General features: G+C 34.3%; 1 protein-coding gene across 12 annotated transcripts in view; it reads right to left on the reverse strand.

The window, feature by feature from the left end:
- The window catches only part of Csmd3 (CUB and Sushi multiple domains 3), a 1211921-nt gene that overhangs the window by 160460 nt on the left and 1025471 nt on the right, over nt 1-25990 (reverse strand). For 9 of the 12 annotated variants that reach the window (XR_001781523.2, XR_003951374.1, NM_001081391.2 and 6 more), the window contains 4 exons: nt 14871-14984; nt 14289-14384; nt 12618-12821; nt 48-172 (listed from right to left, as the gene is read on the reverse strand). Coding sequence is in view for 10 of the 12 variants with exons in the window: in NM_001081391.2 (NP_001074860.2) it covers nt 48-172; nt 12618-12821; nt 14289-14384; nt 14871-14984 (539 nt within the window). In the remaining 2 variants the exon portion in view is untranslated. The remainder of the gene's footprint in view (nt 1-47; nt 173-12617; nt 12822-14288; nt 14385-14870; nt 14985-25990) is intronic. The other 3 variants (XM_030248540.1, XM_011245611.3, XM_030248542.1) reach the window with 1 other exon arrangement.

The raw sequence follows: 25990 nt of genomic DNA on the forward strand, positions 1-25990 counted from the left end.
TTCCAAATATAAAATGAAAAAAAGACAAAGTTAATAAATATCCTTACTTGAATTCCAGCTCCCTCTGGCACTGTGATCTTCCAAACACAATTCAAATTGTTGTCATAAGGCTCAGGATATCCAGGAGACAAAATAGTCCCTTTGCGCTTAGTTAAAATTCCCCCACAAGGCACTGAAAGTTAAGCAGCATGAAAGCCAGTTAATTCTACTGAAAAGGATTACAATAAGACAAAGGTCAGACCAAAGTTTCCGATACAGAACAGACTTGTAAACAAAACCACATCACCCTATGTTTTAAGACTCAAGCATACCACAAAAATGTCTACAAAAATTAATTATACGGCATTCATAAATGAATAACTAAAGTCATACAGTTATGGCTCTCATATGTGTTATAATCTCTAAAACTTATTTGACAGTATTCCTGACACACAGAAAATAAAAAGTAAAATAAGGTAGGTCAATGCATACATACAGACTGAGAAGTTTCTTATCTACTGTTATTTGGCACCTCCTTTATTATTCTTGGGATTTGGGGGTTATGAGATCTTTTAGAATCTAATATTGATTTTGGTAGTAATTACAATGTAAACATTCACTTAATCCACTCCATATGACAAGAATAATAACTCTTGAATTTAAATTTATTTACGTCTCCAACAGTCCAAACAGACTATAAAAAATATTTTTCTTCGTGCCATAACTAAGGGAACATAATCATTAGAGGTCAAAAGATCTCACAGCAAGTGGTGAACCTAGAATTTGCCTGCTTGTTCCTTAGTTCAAAGTCCATGTTTGTTGGTGTGAGGAAGATATTTCATGTGGTTATTATCAGCTTATCGCCTAATAGAAAAAACAATATGTTCAATATTCTTTTTTTTAAACTCTCCACTGATATTGAGAGTCATATTACTGATCAGTATTTATTGATCCCTGTGATTTGCTCTGGTATGAGTTTTATTTCTTTACTTTTGAATTACTGTCTTGAAACAATTCCTTGAATCTTGTGTGTGGTTAACTTCTTCAGACAGATGTTTTCCTTCTTGTGCCATCTTTAGATCTAGTCTGCTATATAGGTATTATTTAAATTTTATTTCATTTTGGAATAATTTTCTTTTTCAGTAAATTATATTTGATAGATTTTCCAGGTATGATAGCCTTGACTGGTATTTGCTGGTCTCTGAGACTTTGTAGATAATCCATCCAGGACCTTCTAAGTTTCAGAGTTTCCATTGAGGAATCATGTGTTGTTCTAATGAACCAGTCTTTTTATGTTACTTAACCTCACTCCCCTTCAACTTTTTTGAAATTTAATTTTATTTGTAATTCATTATTTACCCTGCATATTCCTCCTCTTAAATATACACTGAGTTTGAGGTTCCATCTACTTTCAGAATGTACTGCATGAAGGATTCATGTCATGAGTGACCTTTTTCAGATTCTGGGCATTGCCTAATTCATAATGCATGAGTCTTTGGTGCCTTGGAAAATGGTCTTTCAATTCTTTGGAATATAAATGTCTCACTCTACAAAATGAAAACACTATGGATTACAAAATACTTTTTGAGAAAATGCAGAGTATTACTTACATTAAAAAACAAGTCCATTTATTAAAATATAATAAATAACTGACAAGTTAAATTTCTTTTGATTACAACTATTATTATTTTGAATAACACAGTAGTCTGCATATTGAATATTTTTCAAGCTTGCCTATAATTTACCAATAAATAAAATAAAAACATGTTATACATGATAGAAAGGAGAAGACACAGAGAGACAGACAGACAGACAGACAGAGACACAGAGAATCAAAAGGGAAAGACACATAGGAGGTCTGAGGATGTCCTTGGGTACTCCCCCCTCTCTCCTCTCCTCTCCCTCTCCTCTCCCTCTCCTCTTCCTCTCCTCTCCTCTCCTCTCCCTCCCTCTCCCCCTTCCCCTCCCTCCCTTCTCCCTCTCCTCTCCCTCTCCTCTCCCTCCCCTCTCTCTCTCCCTCTCCTCCCCCTCTCCCCTCTCCCTCCCCTCCTCTTCTCTCTCTCTCTCTCTCTCTCTCTCTCTCTCTCTCTCTCTCTCCCTCTCTCTCTCTCTCCCTCTCTCGCTCTGAATCTAGTGTTATGCTGTCTGCCATCAAGTTGTCTCTGTTCTCTATGCACCTACCTAGTTTATAAGAATATATAAACTTCTCTCTCTCTCTCTCTCTCTCTCTCTCTCTCTCTCTCTCCTCCCTCTCTCTCTCTCTCTTCCTCTCTCTCTCTGAATATAGTGTTATGCTGTCTGCCATCAAGTTGTCTCTGTTCTCTAAGCACCTACCTAGTTTATAAAAATATATAAACCTCTCTCTCTCTCTCTCTCTCTCTCTCTCTCTCTCTCTCTCTCCTCCCTCTCTCCACATGGCCATGGCTGGTCTGCCTCTTTCTACCTTCTCTCTTTCTACCTGCCTTTCTACAATAAAGCTCTAAAACCATAGAAAATGAATATACAAAGTTTTATATGAGATAGGGGCTGGGATTCAAAGGAAGATTTTTTTTTTGTTTGTAAACAAACATTTATAACTATAAGCCACCTTGCCTTCACGCACATATTTAAAAACAAATTTAAATAAATCAGTCATAGTTTGGTGACATTTCTCAAGCCAAATTAAAAACAAAATCCAATGTACTTGTTCAAAAATAGTACTACAAAAGAATTAACTAAGTGGCAATATTTTAACGTCCTTTTTAAAAATTGTTTTATGTTTGTGTGAGCACACATTTTTGTGTGGATGCTCTCAGGAGTCCAGAAGATAGTGTCAAATCCCATGAAACTGGAGTTACAGTTGTTTGTGAGTAGGTCCCTCTTCTGTCAGATCAGCAAGTATTCTTAACCACTGAGCTTATGTTCAGATGCCATCTGTTGTTTTCTTCTACTACATTCCCAGGATTAAACACAATGTCAATTAAATTGGTCAGAGAGTATTTTGCACCTTTAAACTATCAGCAACTCATATATAGGTCTCAAAAATATCCTGAAAGGATTAAACAAAAAAAAATCATAAAACAACTATCTGCTCCAAAGTTAATTAAATAAATAGGTGATGATAGATAGATTGATTGACTGATAGATAGATTAAAAAAAAGACAGTGAAAATGGCCCAGAAAGTTCATTCTAGTCCTTGGATGAATTAAAACACTACATTTATTCTCTTACATCTTTATACTATTCTCATTTTCTTTGCCTGGCATATTACATTCATCATAACACTGGGTTCCCTGCATAATTTATATATAATACATACACCCAAGTTTCTGTCAAAATGATCCTTCTAAAGTTATCAAATGACATGAAAGAAAACAAACCCATAACTTAATCTTCCATATAAATACATTGCATGTCTTTAGCCAATTTCTTTCTAACTCATCACCATCCCCATGTAAAGACTTTAATTCCTTATCTTTTGTAAACACCAAGTGTTTACCTTTAGCCATAACTCTTCTTCCAATATGGACATTTTCCAGTCAGCATTTCAAAATTCAAATATACAAACAATGTCTCCACTGTTCTTTCCTCTAAGCAACTCTGATATTCCCACCAATAACCCATGATATTCTTAGGTCATAAAACTTAGACTAATCCTGATTTCTCTTATATTTTATAGTTCTATCTAATTTCACTCTCTCAACAAATCCTGTAACTTTCTCTTAAAATATATGCTTGGACTGAAGGCATTGCTCAGCCAGGAAAAAATGCCCCAATGAAAGCCAGATGTCTGATTTCAGTCCACAGAACCCAATTTAAAATATAGGTGATACAGCACATCTTGTAGGCAGGACATAGGCTGCAGAAATTGTGAGAGTGGCCAATGACTGGTCTAGCTGGAGACATATGCCACTAGACAGAACCCACCCTTGAGGTTGCTTGGAGATCCAGAACTCAAAGGCTGGAGAGCCCAGGGACCTTGGGTAGAACCAAATATGACTGGTAACAACAAACCCAAACAAGACAAAAACAACAGCAAAAGTCCATGAAATGATTGCTGAGGATATTCTGCTATATTTATAGAATGCCATCAGAGAGGCTTCAACCACTAATTGATGGAAACAAATGCAGAGACCCACAGCCAATCATTAGGTGGATCTCAAGGAATGCTGCAGAAGAGGAAGGATTGTAGGAGCCATAGGGGTCAAGTACACCAAAAGAAAACCTACAAAATCAACTAACTTGGATTCATATGGGGCTCATAAAAACTGAACGAACAACCAGAGGACTTGCATGGGTGTGAACTAGGCCACCTGCAAATTTTATATATATATATATATATATATATATATATATATATATATATATATATATGTGTGTGTGTGTGTGTGTGTGTGTGTGTGTGTGTGTGTGTGTGTGTTTCCTTGTAGGACTCCTAACATTGGAAGCAGGAGCTGTCTGTAACTCTTTTGTGGACCCTTTTCATCCAACAGGGTTGACTTGTCTGTAGTGGGTTGGCCTAATCTTATTTGTTTCTGATGTTAATACTGGTTCCTCAAGAAGGGTTGCCCCAACAAGATTCATTTACTCAGGTGATGTCATCTGAACCTTCTCCCATTTCAACTGGTCAATAAAAGGCTAGAACTTGTGACTGGGCAGTGGAAGGGAAAGGTGATTGAAGGCTCTAGAGTTATGGTAGGTAAGAAGAGAGGAGAACTATTCAGGAGAGAGAGAGAGAGAGAGAGAGAGAGAGAGAGAGAGAAAGAGAGAGAGAGAGAGAGAACAGAGGAAGAGGAAAAGAAGCCTCAATTGACACAATTGTGTGGAGGGGAGAACCTAGAGTAACAATGGATCTTTTAAGGCTGGGGAATAATTTAGTATAATGATAGATCTACCAGCTCATTCTCTGTCTGAACCATCTCTATGCATTCTAGAAACCTCCTTTGCCTATGTGTGCCTCTGTCAGAATTTTACTACCAGTAAGAGAAAAATATCTACCCAGTCAAGGCATGTAGCTTATAATTATATCTGGATTGTGTGTTTATACGGGATTATTAGGGTGGTAAATTCCAGCAACACTTGTCCAGCCTTAAAATGAGGAAAGATACCCATTCTTACTACTACTTGATGTTCCATGTTTGGTTGATATCCATGGGAGCCCTGCCCTTTTCTGGAGAGAAAGGAAGAAGTTGTAGATGTGAGGCACGGTGAGGGGGGAACTGGGTAGAGAGGCTGAGAAGACAGAGGGGAAACTGCCTTCAGGTTGTAAAAAATAATAGTTTTTGATAATGTAGATAAACTAGCCTGCATCTGCAATCCTAGCATTTCCTTAGCAAGACAAGGGGCAGAAAGAAGTCGGAATCTCAAGGCCCTAGAGTATGCAAAGCAGGAACAAAAGAGAGCAAACTTCAAGGTTGAAAGCAGTATGAACCTGTACTCACACATGTACACATGTGTCTGCACATGTGCATGTACACACACATGCACACACACACATACACACACATACACTCAATAAATAAAAGTATATTCTGACTCAGTAAATATCTCCAAGACTCTGATCTTCTGATATAAATTGCCTTCCCTTTTCTTCTTCACTACAGTGTTAGATGCACACATAGTCGGATGACTTCAACTCTGATCTTTCACTAGAAGTGATTTTTCACTTCACATTCCACTCAGTGACTCCCTACACTATTTAATTTGCACTCAAAATAGCCTTCAAGGATCTCTATCTTTGTCTGCTTGCTCTGTCTGAACCATCTCTACAGAAACCTCCTTTGCTTATGTGTACCTCTATCATAATTTTACTACCAGTAAGAGAAAAATATTTTGTTGATTTCAGAATTAAAAATTATTCTTGACTTTATGTAAGGATGAAGAAATAAGCCAATAAAGGAATAAAAGTTCAGGTCATGTTAAAAAGCACACATACACACACACACACACTTAGAACTTCATAAATTTTCCACTCTAATAAAAATGAAATAGATAAATAGATAGATGATGTCATTACCAAGGGAACTATTCAAGGAACCTTAATTCTGGGTCTAGAGGGCACTTGAATAACAGGGATGGAATAAGCAGCTAATTAAAGACTTTTCCCCTAAGGGTTTAGGTGGCAGCTTCAGGGTCTTTTCAAAAGAGACCTCCCACTGACTGACGTCCTGCTACCTAAGGCCTTGTATTGTCAAAGCTATTAGTGGCTGCAGGGGGTTATTTGAATCTCTGAGTCTGCACAGGACAGCCTTGGGGCTTAAGACTGAGAAGTTTAAGAACACTGAAATGTAACAGGGTCAACTTTGAGGATGAAAGCTCTGTATCAAGTCTAACTTTTATTATTCAGCTTTACATGTTTCATAACTTCAGTTTTTATCAAAATGATCCTATTTTGTGGTAATTTGCCTGTAAATTCTTCAGATTCCAGCTTTATGCAAGATTCCAGTTGTTTCCACCCCACCTGGTTACATTTTCTCGATCCTTTCATTTAAGTAGATTTTTGTGTTTTACTTACATATAACTTTTTTCCAAATATTAGAAGTTTAAAACTACAAATGTATTAACATAAGCATCAGAATGACCAGGTACATGGCTATGTAGATCAATACTTAACTTGGACTGTAGGCATCCTATGGGAAGGTGGCTACTGTTGTTACAACTCTACTCCCATTCAGGAAATTATCAGTTTTTTTGCTGAAATCCTATCATTGAATGAACACTCACTGCTCAGCTATCATGAAGCAAGTCCTCTTGACTGGGTAAAAAGTAGTATAATATCAGGAACACTGAGGTAGATTTAAGTAGATTAAGAAAAAAATTAACAAACTTAGAAGCTATTTATGCATAATGCAATGGATGTTCCCTTGAACAGAAGTATGGAAAATGGATGGAAGATGAGGGGCATGAAGTGGTTTTATGAAGGACAGGCAAAAACGTTTCATTGTCAGATGTGAATGGAACAGTGCTTTCAGACAGCAAAACATCTCAGAGTATTGTGTTCTAATGAATAGAAAAGGGAACCTCAAAAACTTTAAACAGGCAATAATTTACACAAACAACACAAGTTCAAACTGAACACAAAAATTAATGAGAATATTCAGATATGAACTTGAGATAGTTCTGTGTTGACTCTCATACTTAAGTTAGTTGATATCAAGGATTTTAGTTAAGAATAGACACAATCATTTGTATTCGAATTTTTAAAATTTATTTGTTTTTACTTTATATTGATGTTTTGTCTGAATGTGCACCACATGCATGCAGTTCATTGGAGGCCAGAAGGGGGGCAATAGAACCTCTGAAATTTGAGTTAAAGACTGTTATGTGCTGCCATGTGGGTGAGAACTGAACCTTGGTCCTCTGTAAATACAGCCAGTGCATTTAATGGCTGTATCATCTCTTTAGCCCCCTTATTTAGAAGATTTTTGAAGTTAAAATATTTTCAGTTCAAAGTAGAAGTATTATCTAAAAAGTACAAAGTATAAAGTGTTATCTAAATGTAATACAAAACAGATCAATAGCATCTGAATAGCAATTTATACTAAGATAATTGTATTATTAGCTGTAAGCCCATAAAATCAAACCAGTTAGGTACCAGTAATGGTGGTATAACCATAGAATAGTGATTTTCATGCAAAATGAGAAGAAACAGAAAGAGTTAGTGGCTCTCAGACAAGTCAACAAAGTTTGAAAAAAATCTTTTTTTGAAACTCTGTCCTCTTTATCCACTGGAGCGGAGATCCTAGTTTCTCCACCTACAGAAGCAAAAGTGATATCTAACTACATAGTTAAGAGATCCTACCGTCAGAGGGATATAAATAAACACCTGCTTCATGTGGTCATGAGAATTATGAAAAAAAATGAGAGCATATTATCTTAGGTGTGATGACTTAAGTCTTGGATCACACGCCAGCTGGACAATTCTTATGTTAAACACACCATAACTTTAATCTTTCTCTTTCACTTCAAGGTATAAGTATATTTACAAGATTTACAAGAAGTTGTCAACTATTAGTTGTCAGCTAAGTTATAGTCAAATAAGTTGTCAACTATTAACTTTTACAACACTCTGTTACAGACTACCTGAGAATAACAGGTTTTTGTTCTTTGTTTCTTTTTTATTTTGTTTTGGGGTTTTGTTGTTGTTATTGTTGCTGTTTTGGTTTGTTGTTTGTTTCCCCAATACAGAGTTCCTTTGTTTGCCCAACACAGGTTTTCTTTGTGTAGCCCTGGCTATTCTGAAACTCAGAGATCCACCTGTTTCTGCCTCCCTAGTGATGGCATCCAAAGGCATGTGCAGCCACCATCTTGGCTAACTGACTCAGGTCTTGCCATGGCAGTATCTCACCTTTTTGAGTTATTCTCTCTCTTAGTTATTCTGTCCTACACTCAGATTCCTTCGACAGAAGTACACATCTTATAACAAGATCCAAACTTCCCTTGTACACAGCAGTCAAGCTTTTATTGGTGACAAGGCCCTGCCTGGCTGATACTAAAATAATGGTCAGTAAGATCATGCATGTTCTAAGACTGCCATCATTGCAACCCCTGTCCATTCCCTTTTATATACTACCTGAAGACTCTTATTCACTCATGTAAATTGGTACTCTCAGTTTCATACTCTTTCATAATGGAGTGTCATTTCATTAAAAAAAAAAAAAGAAAAAAGGCTGTCTTCACCACCACCATTCATTCATTGGTTTTTGAGAAAGTTAGCCAAGACCTGGTGTTGGGAGGTCAGAATCATGCCTCTGTTCTAGGTATGATAATACTGTCATCTAACCTGAGTATAGTATCGCATTCTGTTTTACTGTTTATTTTGACATAGTTAAATGAATGGGATTCTTCCTGGCCAAAAAAAAAAAAAAAAAAAAAAAAAAAAAAAATTCAACTCAATCAATCTCCTTGTATGGAGTAATAGTTATGGATCCACTGAAAGAGCTGCACTGGACTTTTGTCCTTTGAGGGATTTTTTTTGTAGGCTTTACTGGCAGCTCTCTTCCTGAGTAAAGCTGTTCTTCAAAGCATCGCTTATTTCTATCTAGAGGCAATTAGAATACCTCTTGCTCTGGAATAGCATATACAGTGCAGTCAGCTGGAACCTTATATAAGTGACACAGTACACAGCATAGCTTAAAATGTGAAATGATCATAGACATCAAAGAGATCCTTCCTTTGAAAATTCATATTCCTACACTTTATAGTATGGAAGGATGAGGCAGGGACTAGTCCTGGGTGATTTTCTGAAATAAATTCTCCCTAATTCTTCTATTGCCTGGGTAACTGGTGCTGTTTTTGTCATTATCTGACTAATCTCCCGATTATCATGTTAACTATACTCTCCTACTCTCCTAGCTTCTGTTAAAACAGCAATCTTATGAAACATCCTTTTACCTACTCTTAGAGTTGCCTCCTGAAAACCCTAGTCTTATTTCCAATTTACAGGCAGACATTTCTAAATTTTAAGTTGTGTTTTATATTTCATTATTTTATTTATTTATTTATTTATTTATTTATTTATCTATTTATTTATATTATTTTCTGAAACAGAGTCTTCATACTGGTCTCAAACTTGTATGTTCAACTTCATTAGTTCTGCTTCCTGGGTACCTGGGACTATATGTGCAACCACCAAATCTGGAACACACTTCTATCATTAAATGTTTTTTTGAGTCACAAACTTTGACCGATGCACTCAAGACCAACAAACTGACATATATCTCAAATACTTTATATCTCTTCTGCTAAACACCCAAATCAATTTCATTATTCCTAAGTTCTATTTTCTACAAAACCATATAGATAGCATTCCCCCCATTATTCAGTAGTATGTACCTTATTTCTATCTAAAATAGCAAAATGGGTTTTGCTGTCTATGTCTAGATGAATAGTATCTTCATGACCGCTCTTATTCTCTGGAAATTTTCTCTAAAGTGCATAATGAAAATGCAGGTTCATCCAACATGTACCTCAACCTTCCCAGCTTTGACACATTACTCAGCCCATTTTTAGACTTTGTAAGTAGCATCTAATTACTTTTGCTGATTCTAACTTAGTTCATTTGTACTACTAAAACAAAACACCACAGCCTGTATATCTATTAAGCACCAGGCAGTTATTTCTCTATGGAGAGCTTCTTTCCTGATTCAGAGACCCTTTTTTAAACTATGTTTTCACATCTATAGCAGGGTGTGACATCTGTCTGTAATCTCTTTTATAAAAAAAGTTAATATCATTTATGAGGGTTGATACTAATCATTTCCTAAAGGCTGCCCTTAAGTACCTATAAATATATTATTATTAGCCAATTAAACATTTAAATAGTTATGATTGTTTACATAGGACGTTTGACTAAAGTATCCCCCATACTTGCCCCCCCAGGACTCCATTTGCTGAAGGCTTTGCTCACAGATAGCACTGCTATTTAGTTGTTATTAGATCGAGGAAGAACCCCCTTCATCAGTGAATCAGTACACTGATAAATTCATAGCTAAATGAGCCACTAGGAGGAATGACAGAGTTGAGAAAAGTGGTTCATGTAGGAGGGGGATGATTAAAAAAGGACTATCTTACTTATCCATAGATCTTCTCATTTTCTCTTTACTAGATGACAAGAGGTGGGTAGCTTTTTCTACCATGGCCTCCTGCCACAAAACATTCTCCCATACCACAGTCCTATATCAATGAATTGAGGCTAAAAATCAATTCAACTCTGTGAACACATGTACCAAGATATTTTTTCTTTAATTTGATATTCTCATCTAATGAAATGAAGTCATAAGACTTCTGCACAGTTTTAAATATGAATAGATTACAATACAATATTTATATTTTTATATTCTAAAGTAGTTTCCCACTTCTCTTATTTTCATTCTTTTTTTTTCTCCTTTCTCTGTATCAGCTAGTATTTCTCTTCTGTGTTTTTTTTCTTTATGGAAACCACTTATTGGTTTCAGGATTTGGTGAAAAAGAAAGTATTTTCCTACATAGGTTAGTATTTGAATTCTTCAAAGTTTTAAATAAAGAAGAAAAATAAAATACCTAATTAAAAAAAAAAGAAGAAAAATCTTAGTAATAAAGCTGCTTAATACCTATTTAAAAAATTAGAGTTGCTTTAATTTAACTTTTTTTGCAATTTGTTATTGATCTTCCAAACGTTGAAAGGACTTATCACTATAGAATTATTTTTGTATATATGAATACCTGTTAAAAATAAATTTCACTGTACTTCTAAATAATTTTATGCTGACTACTTATAATAGTCTTATAAGTCTTATTATAGGAAAAAATTAAAGAGCTCTGTTATAAATCATGAGGACTATAATTAATAATTTGGTTGATTTGCCTACAAGAGCCAAAAGTAACTTCTCAATAGATTTGTTTAATGGTTTAAATATGTGGTTTAAATATGCAAAACCAAGACTGTCTTAGCTGTTTTGACAGCTGTTAAAAATGCATTTGCCTGAAAAACCTTTAAAGAGCAGACATAGGTTCTAAACTTTCCAACAACAACAACAAAAAAACCAAACCCAATCTAACAGCACATTGAAGAGATTAATCACTATATCATCTGTGGAAGGAAAGGACTGTACAGCATTCACAAAGGTAAATGAAATATTGCAAAATAACAGAAACAAGGACAAAAACCATATAATCAATTTAATTCATGCAGAAATGCATGAAATTTGACACATTTCATGACGAAAACCTTGAACAAATTAGGTTTACAGGAAAACCCACTGTAATATAAAAAGTGATGTTATATAATATAATATAAAATATATTAATAATATAAATGATATCTATAGTTTTATATTATTTACATGTATAACATATAAATAAAATAGTATAAATTATATTAATAATATAAAAAGTAACACAATATCACACTAAATAAAGAGGTAATTTAAACAATTATAAGATTGTGAAAAAAAATCTTTACAACTTTTGCCACTTTTATTCTGGCTATGGCAAGTCATAGGCAGAACAATCACACAAGAGAACACAAAGCAATGACAAAAAGAAAAATGAGATTTAAACTCAAATAGACGAAATCAAATTGTCATGGCAGATGATATTATCCCATATAAAAATATCAATAAAATAGTAGAACTAATAAATGAATGTATCAAAGTTTTAAGATGCAAAATCAACAGACAAAAATTAAATTCATTCAATTACTATAAATTAATAGTTATCTAGAATTAAGAAAATAATACCATGTCAGTATCAAGGAATAAATTTTGCCTAGCTATTATAAAATATTACAATGAAGGCTCAGAATATTGCTGATGACAACTGAAACACACACACACATACACATACAAAAGGGGGGGGGGAAGGAGAGACAGAGAGAAGGATAGAGAGACAAAAAGTCTTAAAATAATAATTGAGAGAAGAAATATTTAAGGCCAATAGGATAGGCAAAGGTGTTTTGGATAAGACCATAAAATACAAGAAACAATAGTAAGCATAGAGGACACTGTGTAAAACTGAAAAATTTTTTCAGAAAAATCATAAGTGTATACAGACAGTCTAGAGAATGGGAAAAGAGATACATAGATTATACATTGGAGAAGAAGTTAATACTATGAAGTCATTTGAGTAAAAATGGACCAGAATTATGCACAATCACCAAGCACATAGACATATACACTCACCAATGCATGTAGGTAAGGAATCATTCCACTGCGCCAAAGAATTGGGTACTGTTTCACACCTAATGGCTCTGGAGCCATGGAGAATGTATCCTGGATTACACTCAAAAAGGACCAATGAACCAACTGCAAAGTCATTGCCAATCCTTCTTCCAAATCTTGGCTCGGGCACAGAACTGCACTGTGTAGAGCTTGTTCTAGGAACGGCTGCATAGAAATAAGGTGATTTAATTTCATAGTTAAGAGACAAGTATAGATGTTAAAATGTAACTTCCTAAAGAGACTCAAAGAAATCTTCTTGTTTTTTTTTTAATAATTAGAATTACTAATTCTAACACATCTAAAGTTTTAAATTGGATAAAAATAAAATGTAATTTAAAGTGATATTGGCATTTACGATATTTTTAATTTGTCTTTGATCCTTTAACATCAATTATGCTGTTTTCTATCGTTTGTTTCATGAAATTCTTATCTATAAATGAAGTGATTTTATTTAGCTATTGCAATTTACAGATTCAAAAATGGATGTATAATTTTTAAGTTTGGTTTCCCAATTGCAAAAAGTAATTTAGTATACATGAAATACATTCCAGATGTTTTTTATACTGGCTATTATTGTTATTAATTATTTCAAACATGTTTACAAACTTAATTATCAAAGTATGTTTGTTTCTATTGACCTCAGTAATTACAGTCAGATTAAACAGAATAGAAGTCAGACAGATTAACAACAATATTTATTTTTAATTCATCAATCATATATAATCAAATTTGAGATTGATTTTAGAATTTGTATGCCCATCAATTGTGCCTTTTTGGATTTAGTAAAGTAGAATGATAACAGGATGTTTTTTCTTTTTAAAACACATACAAATGTAATTAAAGAGATTGACAACAGTCCAAAAGAATGGCATGGTGAATTCCAGTAGATTTATCCCTCTAGTATAACTTGAAGAAATGCATATAAGTTCTTTCAGTGCCTTTGAGGAAAGAGTTTATGCCATAACCAATGTGAAAAAGTGAGATGACGGAATTTAATAAGAATACAGTGTCACAAATGTTTATATATTTCTTAGTAAGAATGTGCAAAATACTTTTGAGAAGAGTTATTACATGATCATATACAATTGATCTAAAATATCTCGAATGAGTCTTGATTTAGTTTAGTGACATTATAAAATGTTCATAAAAGGCAAGAAAAAAGTGGGAAAATTAAGTATTTACTGCACAAAATATTTAGTAGCTATTCAGAAGTTCAATTTTACTGAGAGAATGAGAAAGCATACTGTTTACATGGGACAATGTTTACTTTAACTAAATAAATTACAACAAATGTATGCATGTTTAATTTAAAGTACAGGACTATGAGAAAAACAAAAAATGATAAGAGTCAAGAATAATAAGGATAACATGAATGTTTTTGAACCAAAATGTTGGAATGGAAGGAAAATCAGACATTTAAATTGAGAAAGGTGATGGGACAATGCATTCTTTTTAAAAGTTGGATAAAGCACCAGTGTTCCAGGGAAAGAATTCATGGGGAGGAATCAATACAACTACTTAAAACAACTTTCCTCATTCCTACACAGTTATGAGGATAATATTGGTCAACTGAGCACAGCATGGAAATGGACATCAAGCCTTAGTGTGTTTCTAGACTACAGTGTCACTTACCTTGATAAACAAAGTGAAATCCCTTAGCTGTTATGGGTCCAACTGAAGTGAATCGAATTGTGATCTGATTACCTGAACTCAGTGGAAGTGACTCTCCTACTCAACAAAACAAACACTCAGATATCATAAATAATCTTCATTCAGTAAACCTAAAAAACTATATCATTTTACACTCTCATTTGAAAAGGTCAAACTAGGTTCTATCAAATTATTTCAAAATATCCTACTGCTAGCAATATATTTTCCTTGGGTTCAGCTTCAATTGAAATCTTTTTTTTTTTTAACCAGAAAGCTTCAATTACATTTTAATACATATGTCTCAGTCTTAAATATTTTATATCATATGAAACAGCACAGATTGTGATTAAGTATTGTATTTATTTTATTACAATCCTAGAAAATAATTCAATTTCTTTCAAGCGTATTAATTAATATTAAATTGTGGTTTTATTCTTAGTTAAAAAGTTTTCAGTTTATGGTATTGCTAACATGGATGACATAGATCTCAACTCTCTCCAAAATACTAATCAAAAGTCAGTCTTTAAGCAATAGCTGATGAATGGCAGTTCTAGTAAAGGATACCTGAATGGGATCCCGAGAGGGAAGATAACAGAGGAGACTGCTGAGTTGGCCCATCAAACACCTCAACAACATCGTGGAGTGATGTCTGGAAAAATACAAACTGGCCAAACACCACTGAGCAACAGGAACCAGGAGAAGCAAACCAATCACCAACCATTCAAAAACAAAAACAAAAAACAAACAAACGAAAATAAAATAGAAAGAGGAGGAGACAGAGAACAAAGTATTACAATATAATAGTCATCTGCATGTTTTGTTTTGTATTTTGTATTTTCTACCTATAAGTGAGGATCAGTGCAAACAGGATTCTGGCACATGTATTTCAGGCCACAAAGGTAATGACCATGATTTAAGGCAGTAAAAATTCGAGAAGACTATATTTAGGGAAAAAAAAATCAATATCACATTTAATTTAATCAGAAAGTGTGAGGTCATTGTAATTTAGTATTTATCATAACTACTTTCAGATTTTTTTATTCTGACTAGTTTTATTTCACTTTATCACTCTCCTTTTATAACATTTTCTCCTTTGGGTAAAAAGATTTTAATATAGGGGATTTAAAAAATACTCTTCTCAAAATGTCATTCCATTATAAACATGAGGTATGATTGAAAAATTTATCAGCAAGATTCTTTTCAGATACAGTGTTTAGTTTATATTGTGCCAAATGACACCTGAGCATACATTTATGATTCTTCCAATAATATGAACATAATTTGTGATTCCTCAGCAGCTAAAATATTTTATATTATCAAAAAACATTAATTTTTCATGGGGAAAAAACAGTTCTGAAGTATTTTGCTTAAGAACTTTAGAAAGCTGATTATTTTTGTCCCCATTTTACTTATCTGTATTCTTGTTATAAATTCACACCAAGAATCGATCCCTACAATCAGAAGCTAAGAGTTGCACAACAGAAGGTCATTCATATGTTATGTCACAAAAAGAAAAATGTAATAACAAAATGAATAATGATAAAAAGTCTTAGGATATTGCATTGAATAGAAAAACTGTGGACTTAAAACAATTATGCATTGATTCTAGTGATACATGAACAAGGTAACTTGGTGTACTCAGAATCATATGACTTTTTCTCAAGTATAATTGAGAGGTATAAATAGAAGTACATTTTAATGTTTCAAGTTCATTTTCTACAATTCAAATCAAAGTTATGGACATCTTTTGATGGTTAATTTTTACACAGCATAGTATATACCTGCATCATACTCGGTTTGGCCTAAGAACACAGGTGTAGACATCATATTGTGAACTTAGATATACTCATTTATTGATATGGAAGAAATAAGCTGGTGATACCAGTCCAGTTCTTTGTAGAAGAAAATGAAGAGGAGAAGGTGGAGGAGGAGGTAGAGGAAGAAGAAAAGGAAGAACGGGAGGAAAGAAAGCATGGGTAGGAGGGAGGAGGAGGAACTGCCTGACTCTCATATTCAACTGCTCGGATTAAAGATATGCTACCACCACCTGGCTTCAAATTTCTTTGAAAGATACTGAGTTTGCTCTGTATCCCAGCCTATTTAAAAAATATCCCAAAAAGAGAAATGAAGGACATATTTTACTTTATGCCTTAATAATGAGTTTAGGCTAATTATTTTTAAATGTAGCTTTAACTTTTTGTAATATAACATAGATATCCCCCATTGCCTTGTAAAATGGCCAAAAAAAAAAAAAAAAGAAAAAAAAACAATACAAAACTAAAGAAAAATTTTGTCACAAGAACACTGGTATATCAAATACATTGTGTAGAAATACTCTTCACTGATACTGTATTTTTTCTACAATAAATTTTGAAATTAAAAACTTAAAAGTTCAATACCCTTTACTTCTTTCTCCCTTAATAACTGACCTATTTTAATACTAGCAACTCTCACTTTCTAAGTAAAGCAGTATAGTTTTTATTATTAGAAAAATAAGTTGGAAGTCGATTTTATCCGATATTAAAATGGCTACTCCAGCTTGTTTCTTCAGACCATTTGCTTGGAAAATTGTTTCCAGCCTTTCACTCTGAGGTAGTGTCTGTCTTTTTCCCTGAGATGGGTTTCCTGTAAGCAGCAGAATGTTGGGTCCTGATTGTGTAGCCAGTCTGTTAGTCTATGTCTTTTTATTGAGGAGTTGAGACCATTGATATTAAGAGATATTAAGGAAAAGTAATTGATACAATTTGCTAAACACATGAAACTCAAGAAGAATGAAGACTGAAGTGTGGACTCTATGCCCCTCCTTAGAATTGGGAACAAAACACCCATGGAAGGAGTTACAGAGACAAAGTTTGGAGCTGAGATGAAAGGATGGACCATGTAGAGACTGCCATATCCAGGGATCCACCCCATAATCAGCATCCAAACACTGACACCATTGCATACACTAGCAAGATTTTATTGAAAGGACCCAGATGTAGCTGTCTCTTGTGAGACTATGCCGGGGCCTAGCAAACACAGAAGTGGATGCTCACAGTCAGCTAATGGATGGATCACAGGGCTCCCAATGGAGGAGCTAGAGAAAGTAGCCAAGGAGCTAAAGGGATCTGCAACCCTATAGGTGGAACAACATTATGAACTAACCAGTACCCCTGAGCTCTTGACTCTAGCTGCATATGTATCAAAAGATGGCCTAGTCGGCCATCACTGGAAAGAGAGGCCCATTGGACACGCAAACTTTATATGCCCCAGTACAGGGGAACGCCAGGGCCAAAAAGGGGGAGTGGGTGGGTAGGGGAGTGGAGGTGGGTGGGTATGGGGGACTTTTGGTATAGCATTGGAAATGTAAATGAGCTAAATACCTAATAAAAAATGGAAAAAAAATTAAAAAAAAAAACAAAAAAAACAAAAAAAAAAAAAGAAAAATAAGTTTTTTTCTTTCTCTTAAAATTAGGTCCCTTCTTAGCTCCTTTCTCATTAGAGCAGTTGTATATTAATATATTTTATTAATTTAAAATTCTAAGAGCAAATGTGTCAAGGACCCTAGTCACTAGCATCTTAGGTTTCAGTTAGTTATCTAAGAATGGATATTGAGAAGGCTCGTTCAAACTCTGATGTAATAAGCACTTAAAATTTGCTACAGTTCTGAAAGATACCAGATGGTTGAGAAGAAAAGCAAATGGGATTCTTCACGGAGGCAGTGAGCAAGCAACATTTCAGCAATACTCTAATTCTGAAATAATGTAGAGAGTTGTATATTTAAATTAAAATGTCTGTTTATAAAATTCTTTGAAGAACATATTATTATATCAGAGATAAAGTGATAAGAAGATGTGCTTACTGGAGCATTTGTAGTACAAAATATCAGTAATACTTGCCCAGACCTGATTTCATACACATTTTCAGAATATCCATGAAATACACTAATACCACAGAACCAAATCCCCCATCTTTAGTGAGATGGTTTTATTACATTTACTTTTAACAATACCATACATGTATACAGTTCATTCTAATTACTTCCTACTCTGTCGATTCCACTCTCTTCCTTGTTGCTCCCCTTCCTATGGTTATTACTCTTTATGCTGTGGGACCTGTTGAATTTCATCAAGGCCATCCATGAGAGCATGGGTGTGGCAGTCCATTGCAACAGGATGTACACTACTCATCTGAAAAGCATGAGTCATCCTCCTGAAGCATCTATCAATAGCCAGTGGTTACCCAGAGAAAAATAGGACCTAAAGAATCCCGCTGCCATAAATGACTTTTGACAGGCCAAGTCTTGGGTAATACCACTCAGGGGAATCAGAGATGCTGTCAGCTTATGATTCTAATGAGTTCACCATATGCCCAGAAGTTACCATTTTAAGTATTTTAGGCCTGTCCTAAGGTTTATTACCTCATTTCATGCACAAATATCTTGAGTCACATAGTATTCACAAGTGCAGACAACAAATTTTTGGCCTTTACATCAAAATTTTTCTAAATTGACAAAAATCAGCCTTTGACTGGTTGAAACTAATTAAGAGAAAACACAGTTAATATATTATTGTGGTAGACTATATTTACTGGATATTGGTTTTGGTAAGCAAGTTGTCTTAAACACCTGTGGTCACCCATTTTTAAAGAGCTAAGGTATATTGTTATGATCACCGTAGTGTAAGTCGACCAGATTTGTTTCTCAGCTAAGTCCTTTTTCTCTAACTCTATGTTATCTACCCCCTACTTTTCAATTGCCTCGTCGATCATCTCTACTTCCATTATATTAATTTTATTTGGAACAACCCTTAACATTTTACTGTATTTTTTACTCTTCAAGAGTTAAATGGAAATTTTAATATTTATTTCGGGAAATTATTCCTCTTTTAAATCATAACTTTCAAACCTGATATGTATACTGATGCTCAGCCTATGGGATGGGCCATTGCTTCATTTCTAGAACTCTTAATTTTTTCTGTATTCTTTAGGCTGATTAGTAAACTCTTTGGTGTCTCTCGGTTTACAAGCAGAGAAAAGAAAAAGAAAAGAAAAGAAAAAAAAAAAAAAAAAAAAAGCTTTGACTGGGACTTACAGCTTTTCTCCCTTGTAAAGATGGGAAGCATTTTGCCACACAGTGCAAACTCAGGCTTCTAGTAACAAGCAACTTCTTAAAACAAACAGGGTTTTATGGAATTTTCTCCCATTTTAAACATAACAGACATTAATGGTCCCATTTTAACTATTTTGTTAAAAAAATTATTTTAACTAATATTAGAAAAAAAAACAGAAAAGGGAAGGAAAAAAACCCTAGTAAGATAAGAAGTGAATATGTAAAATATGCCCACAGATAACAAATTTTTATAGGTAAAACTCCTTTTAAAGCTCTTATTTTCCAGAGATTTTGCTCCAGAATAAACATGAATGTAATTGGACTTTGATAATTCCATTCTACGGTACACAGGAAGTGAATTAAATGCTAAAGTTGAAAGGGTCACCAAAACAAACAGGATCCCTGCCCTTAGGCCCCATTAACTGTATTTGCTTGGTGAAATTGCAACAGGCCTTTGTTCTGCTTATGAAATGGTAATAGGTTCACTGATTAGATTAATTACAAAGCAAATAGCTGCAGCACACTTAGGCCACATCTTTCCCTGTAGATTGCCATTGTATTATTCCTTTAAAGCCAATCTTCAAAGCAAGTCCTCCAAAAACCTGCCACAGGGAATATGGGGTAATGAGACCTCCAGGATGCGTTTAAGAAATGGAGCTTTGTTGTTGTTGTTGTTGTTGTTGTTGTTGCTGTTGCTGTTGCTGTTGTTGTTTAATTCCTTTAAATAGTGATTAAAACACTCAAAATCAATGCAAGGCTGGAGACCAGATGTTCTTGGCAGAGTATTCCCCTCAACTTGAATATGTTTTCATCCATACTCTCATGCATAAGCTGCAAATGTTGACTGGGACAAAACATTCTATCTATCTGACACACCAAGTCTTCTTTTCTATTAAAGCAACATTTAATTTGTCATGAAAATCAGCCAAGATGCAGAATGGTTGTTTCTCTTCAACAGCCAACCCATCAAATGCCTTTTTCTTAGATTCATTGAATTTCAGAGACTTAGCCTATTCTGTTTAATTAAAGCACTCTAAATGCAAATTGATAGGTGCTGTCATCGTGCTTGGATTGACAGAAATTAGCATAGCTAAAGTGCAGAATTCTCAGGACAGAGCAACCATCAGCCTGTAAACATGCTGAGTTGCCTGGAGTATAATGCAATACAATAAAATGGGCTACTGACCACAGGAGTGTGCATTTGCTTAGAACACAAAAAGGGAAAAGAAAAATGTGAAGCTCATCTTTCCACTAAATTCTACTTTGCAATATTGCTAGCATGTCCCATCCTTGGTAGCAAACATCTTCATGGGCAAACTTTGATCAAGTCTCACTGAATCCTCTAATGAGAGCTTGATCTTAATAAAAATCTATCCGTTTGGTTTATCCCCTCTTACCCTCAATATCTGATCACCATTTCAACCCTGCTGTCAGTTCAGTGGTATTTGTTCATCTTATTTCTTCAGCAACCCATGTGTATTGGCTTAGCCTGGCCATTTAATAGTTTCTTATGTTTTTCACTATTAGTGTTTTTCCTTCAATTCTCATCTCGTTACTTGGCTGTGGGTTCCCATATGTCCATGCATTTTAATTTGAGCTTAATCTCTCTACCTAACAGCAAAACTCTATTGTAATAATTTTTACAAATATGTTGATATTCTTGAATAATTTGTATTTCTTCAATTATTTATGAGTATGTGTGCTGGCACATTTATGGAAGTCAACTTGCAGGAGTTGGTATTCCCCTTCTGTCATGAGGTCCCAGAGATAAGGATGGCATTTATCCTAAGTAGCAGGGCCCTTACTCATTCTGCCATCTTGACAGACACTCTTAAGAAAATAAATAATTTTTCTCAATGCTAACAGAGACTTTCTGAATTCAGATCCCATTTTTGTACCATCAAAATAACTAGCTACATGCAAAGAGACTCGCTGATTTAAAAATTAATTAGTATTAAATAAGGCTAATGAAATAAATATGGACATTATTGCTATTATTCAGTGATCAGAACCTTAGTTACTGAATTAAACATGAAAATTAAATTTATGCAAATGAAGAAAGGTTCCATCACTATGTATTGTTTTGTTTTGTTTTTTTTCTTCCTTTTCAGAAGGAAGTAATTCTGAACAGCACAGTAGCATACTAGCATAAGAAGATGGAAGGAGGAAAGGGTAGAGGGAGGGGGAGAGGGAGGTATTATTAGGGCATTGTTAAAGGAAGCAACACAGCCTCTTCTGTAGAAAACAGGGAGTTGAGTTGTTAGAACATCTGAGAAATGTAATGTGCGTGTTTGTTTAAAACTAGTTTTGCTAAACTAGTTCTTGCTGGGCAGGCTCTCTGGTAACCAAAGTTTTAGAAATCCAATGAATAATGGCATATTATTTATGTGTCAAAGACACTAAAGTGACAAGTCTATGCTCTGTGAAATAAATCTGTGGAACTGGGATTATAGTGTAACTTCATGGTAGAACTCTTGGTTACCATGTATGAGACGCCTGGGTCAATGCCCCAGCATAGGGGAAAAAGGAAGAAGAAAAGGAGGAAGTCCTCAATACTTATAGATGAACACATACAGGAATAATAGGTTCGAAGGTCAGAAATGTCTTTGGCATTCTATAAAAATGACTTATGAAGATTTCTGGAATCAACCTCCAGACTGAATCCATAGGGATAAATCAAACAGGGGGAATGAAACTCATTTCCTTTTCTGTGTTCACTTTCCTCGTCTGCAAACCAGAGTTAATAAAATGATGCAACCTCTGAGAGTTAAAAGGGTGCACCCCATAAACTTATACACACAAAACAATTGAACAGTATCTGGAACACAGTAATAAATATTGCCTGAATTACTAATAACTCATTCTTGCAAATATGTTTGCTGCTTATGCAATCTGACATTTTTGATCAATAACTTCGACAGTGGATGTGCCTGGCTCATAGTTAGCATTTTAAACATTCATGATTAGAACAAATGACAGGACTAAAAGGATTAGATATGTTTTCTAGCTATTTCAACCAAGATTAATTTTAATTTCAATTTCAAAATGTCAATGTACTTCTCTGTCCACTTGATTTTATATTTCATCTTCTCAAGTAGGAGAGGGAAATGGTAATTTTCAGGTTTCTATTTTGGTTAAAAACACACAATGAGAAGGCATTCCTTTTTTGGGGAGGCTTTGCAGTAAACACATTGAAATTTCATTTTACAAAATAAATAATTTCATATAGAAAAGAATCTTGCTATATATAAGTCTTAGCTCAATTTTCCACACACCTGTTCTTTTGTTTACAAAATCTGCATAGCCATTAATTTCTGGGGTTTCTATTGATGACTCTATTACTCAGTTAGCTGGTGTGTGATTCTGTTTAAATACTTCCAACCCTACCTTGTTTGCTCAGCATGAACTTTACTTACTGACTCACAAAGGATGATAACACTCATACACCCACACTACCAGAATTGAAACTTAGAGACAAATCACTTTGCAGTTAAAGCATCACTTGAGTATGCATGAGAGGGATTCTTGTCATAAACTACTACAAAACTTGCTTAGATTTATATGAAACTTGCCTCATACTTTTATTCTGATGACTACTTCAGGGGACTACGCTACACAGACTTTGCCCATCTAGCTTGTGTGTTCCCATATATGCAAAGTGATTTTTTTATGTATGTAACATACATGAAAGTCTCTGATCTACAATTTCTTTTTCTCTCAAAAGCATCAAAAAGGGAGATTTTTTAAAAATCAGGCACAAATGAAATCAATGTGCCGCTTATGGGAACAAATAACATCTGGGAGTGGTAAAATTTGAGTAGGACTTGCATTCATTGATATAACAGAAACTAAATTTCCTTAACATGTTGGAAATATATCTTATGTATCAGATCCCTGAAACTTGCAGCTCATATTGCACTAAAATAGAAGTGAACTCTTGTCCATGATGAGATCCTGTTCACCACTGTCATGAAGGTGAGTCACATGTATCCGATACTAATGATCTGAAGTCTATTAAAACATCCTGCAGAAGCTTGGCAGCACCCTAGGCATCAGTGCCAAATACACCACATAGCAAAATTCTAGAAGTGCCAGGTCTAGAGTTCAAAGGCATAGTGAATGCATGCTCATTAGCAAATAAAAGACGGATATCTTAACATTACTTCTATTTGCAGTAATATGCAAGGAAAGATGCTATTCAAAATGAACAATTTAGACTATTAGCACCTGTGTTATCGCTGAGCTTTGCCCCCCAGATATGAGTCTAGGCGCTGAAATTGGGTACTATGATCTGGTTCTTAGCAATTTCTTGTGTGACACATTAATGAATTAATAACTAGGTTTACTGACTAAACCCATAGTCAACTTTTAGGTTTCTCTGGAGCAAGCTTTCGTTCTGTACCATAACCATTTGCTTTCCAATAAGAATTTAAAACTTTCTACTTGACATTTTCTAAACATGTAATCATTTTTACTAAAATTCTTACAACGGATGTACTTCAACTTTCTTTATTCTATGACTGCATGTTTATCCAACTGCAAACAAATACTTTATCTGAATTTTGTAGCTGGAACATTTCCCCAACAGTTGAGGATTTATTTGGTGTTTAAAAGGATAAAATAATAATTAAAATATACATTAATATGCAATTTTACTATATGCTTTAAAAGTTAAAACAAAAAGCAAGATAAAAAGTTTGAAAATTTGCAATTTGCATCAATATTTTCACATCTAACTCCTTTATAATCTAGATGAATTTTTGTTCTGTATTAATCATAAAATCCCCCCACTACGTTTTGCTAAAACATGACTGCCAAATTCCAGGTTGGGAGTAAACTTGTATGTCAAAATGCATTCTCACAAAGATGATAACAAATTGCTAGGATATTTTTATTATTTCTATATTCAATGAAAATAAATAACTAAATAAATACCCATGAACTTATTACTCTCTTATAACATTAGAATTTTTACATCTTGTTTTATTTGTTGCTTCCTGTTTCTTCTGTACCAAAAGTTAATATAGCTTAAATCAAGCCTAATATTGTATCTTTCTCCATAAATGCTTATTGCTAATCAGAAAGGAATAAGTAAACAACCATCCTACATTTATCCCACCTGAGAAAATATAAAATAATTTATTTAACACTTATTATGCATTCCTAAATTCCCCATTTTCTTTACAAATAAACACTTGGTTTTGGGGGTTTTCTTGTTGTTTTGCTCTTTTTGTTTTGCTGGTAAAATATGGACCCAAAGCCGGTACATTTAATTAGGCTGATGTCAGTGAATTTACTAATATTGCAAAATTCCTGACCTCCTATTTAGATTTGTTTTAAAGTATGTTCATGTATTTAGTATGTATGTGGTGTGTGTGAGGAGTAGATGGGTGTGGTTTGTATGCTTCTGTGTAGGTGTCAGAGAACCATCTCTGGGGGTTTTGTTTTTGTTTTTGTTTGTGTTTTTTTCTCTCTGTCCACCATGTAGATTCGGGAATCAAATTCAGGTTACTTATTAGGTTTTATGACAACCATTGTTTTCCTGATGAACCCTGTTGCGAGATTAGTCCTGCTCTGATATTTTTAGTATCTTTCATATGTAAAATTACTAAAATAGGGTAGTCAACTGGACAAATGTCATTACCTATCCTTTTCTAAGAGTTAACTTTAAGAAGGAAGCTATCAAGGATGATTTCTGTCTCAAGATACATCTGTAGGAAAGTGGGCAGTGGTAAGCCTATCTCAATAACAGAAGCTCTGGTTCCCTACAGTACACGGGTTTTGACAGAGTGTATCATTAAGGTTAGATTAACATTCTTGCACTGGCTGAATTGTGTCACTTAGCTCTCTTCTCTGCTTTCTAGGCATCTCCCTCATACCTTCATGATAGGTCACGAGCTGTAAACCCTTCAATTCTCAGTTACAGTGCTGGAAGACTTTATTTGGCAGAATCCAGTGATATTTAGAAAGAGATGGAGTGGTCATCAGAGGACAACATTTTGAAAAGATTCCAATGCTTAAAAGATAAAATAATCACTGGAAACTCATGAACTTGCGCTTACCAAATTTAAGAACTAGCCTTAACATGCTTGTAAATCTTCATAACCAAGATAGAGGCTTCTTTATGATTATTATAGATATAATTTAACCATGTTTTGACACGTACATTTTGAAGCTGGAGTTTATAAGAAATGCTCAGTTAGAGTAAGAACTTACTACTGCAAGAAAGTAATAAATTCTACACCTTGGTGAACTTCTATGCAGTTAAAATGACCATTATGAAATTGTAAAACTTTGACTGTACATATTTAGTATCAGTTATATTTTATGCACTGACACCCCCCCCCAAAAAAAAAAAAGAAAAAAGAAAAAACAGACAGAGTTAAAGCAGAAAATCATTTAGCTTCATATCCTCTTTCAATGCTCAGGTGTCCTTTGTTTGTCTTCTGCCTTTCCATATCACTTAATATTATCACTTCTTGATCTTATTTCTAAAAATAAATCTGTGAGGGTGAAGGAGAAAGAGGTCTACAGAATGTTCACCATTGAAGGAACATCTAAATTTGTACTATTAAACAAATTGTTGGATTTATTA

This window comes from Mus musculus, chromosome 15, assembly GCF_000001635.26.
Source record: "Mus musculus strain C57BL/6J chromosome 15, GRCm38.p6 C57BL/6J".
Lineage (NCBI taxonomy): Eukaryota > Metazoa > Chordata > Mammalia > Rodentia > Muridae > Mus > Mus musculus.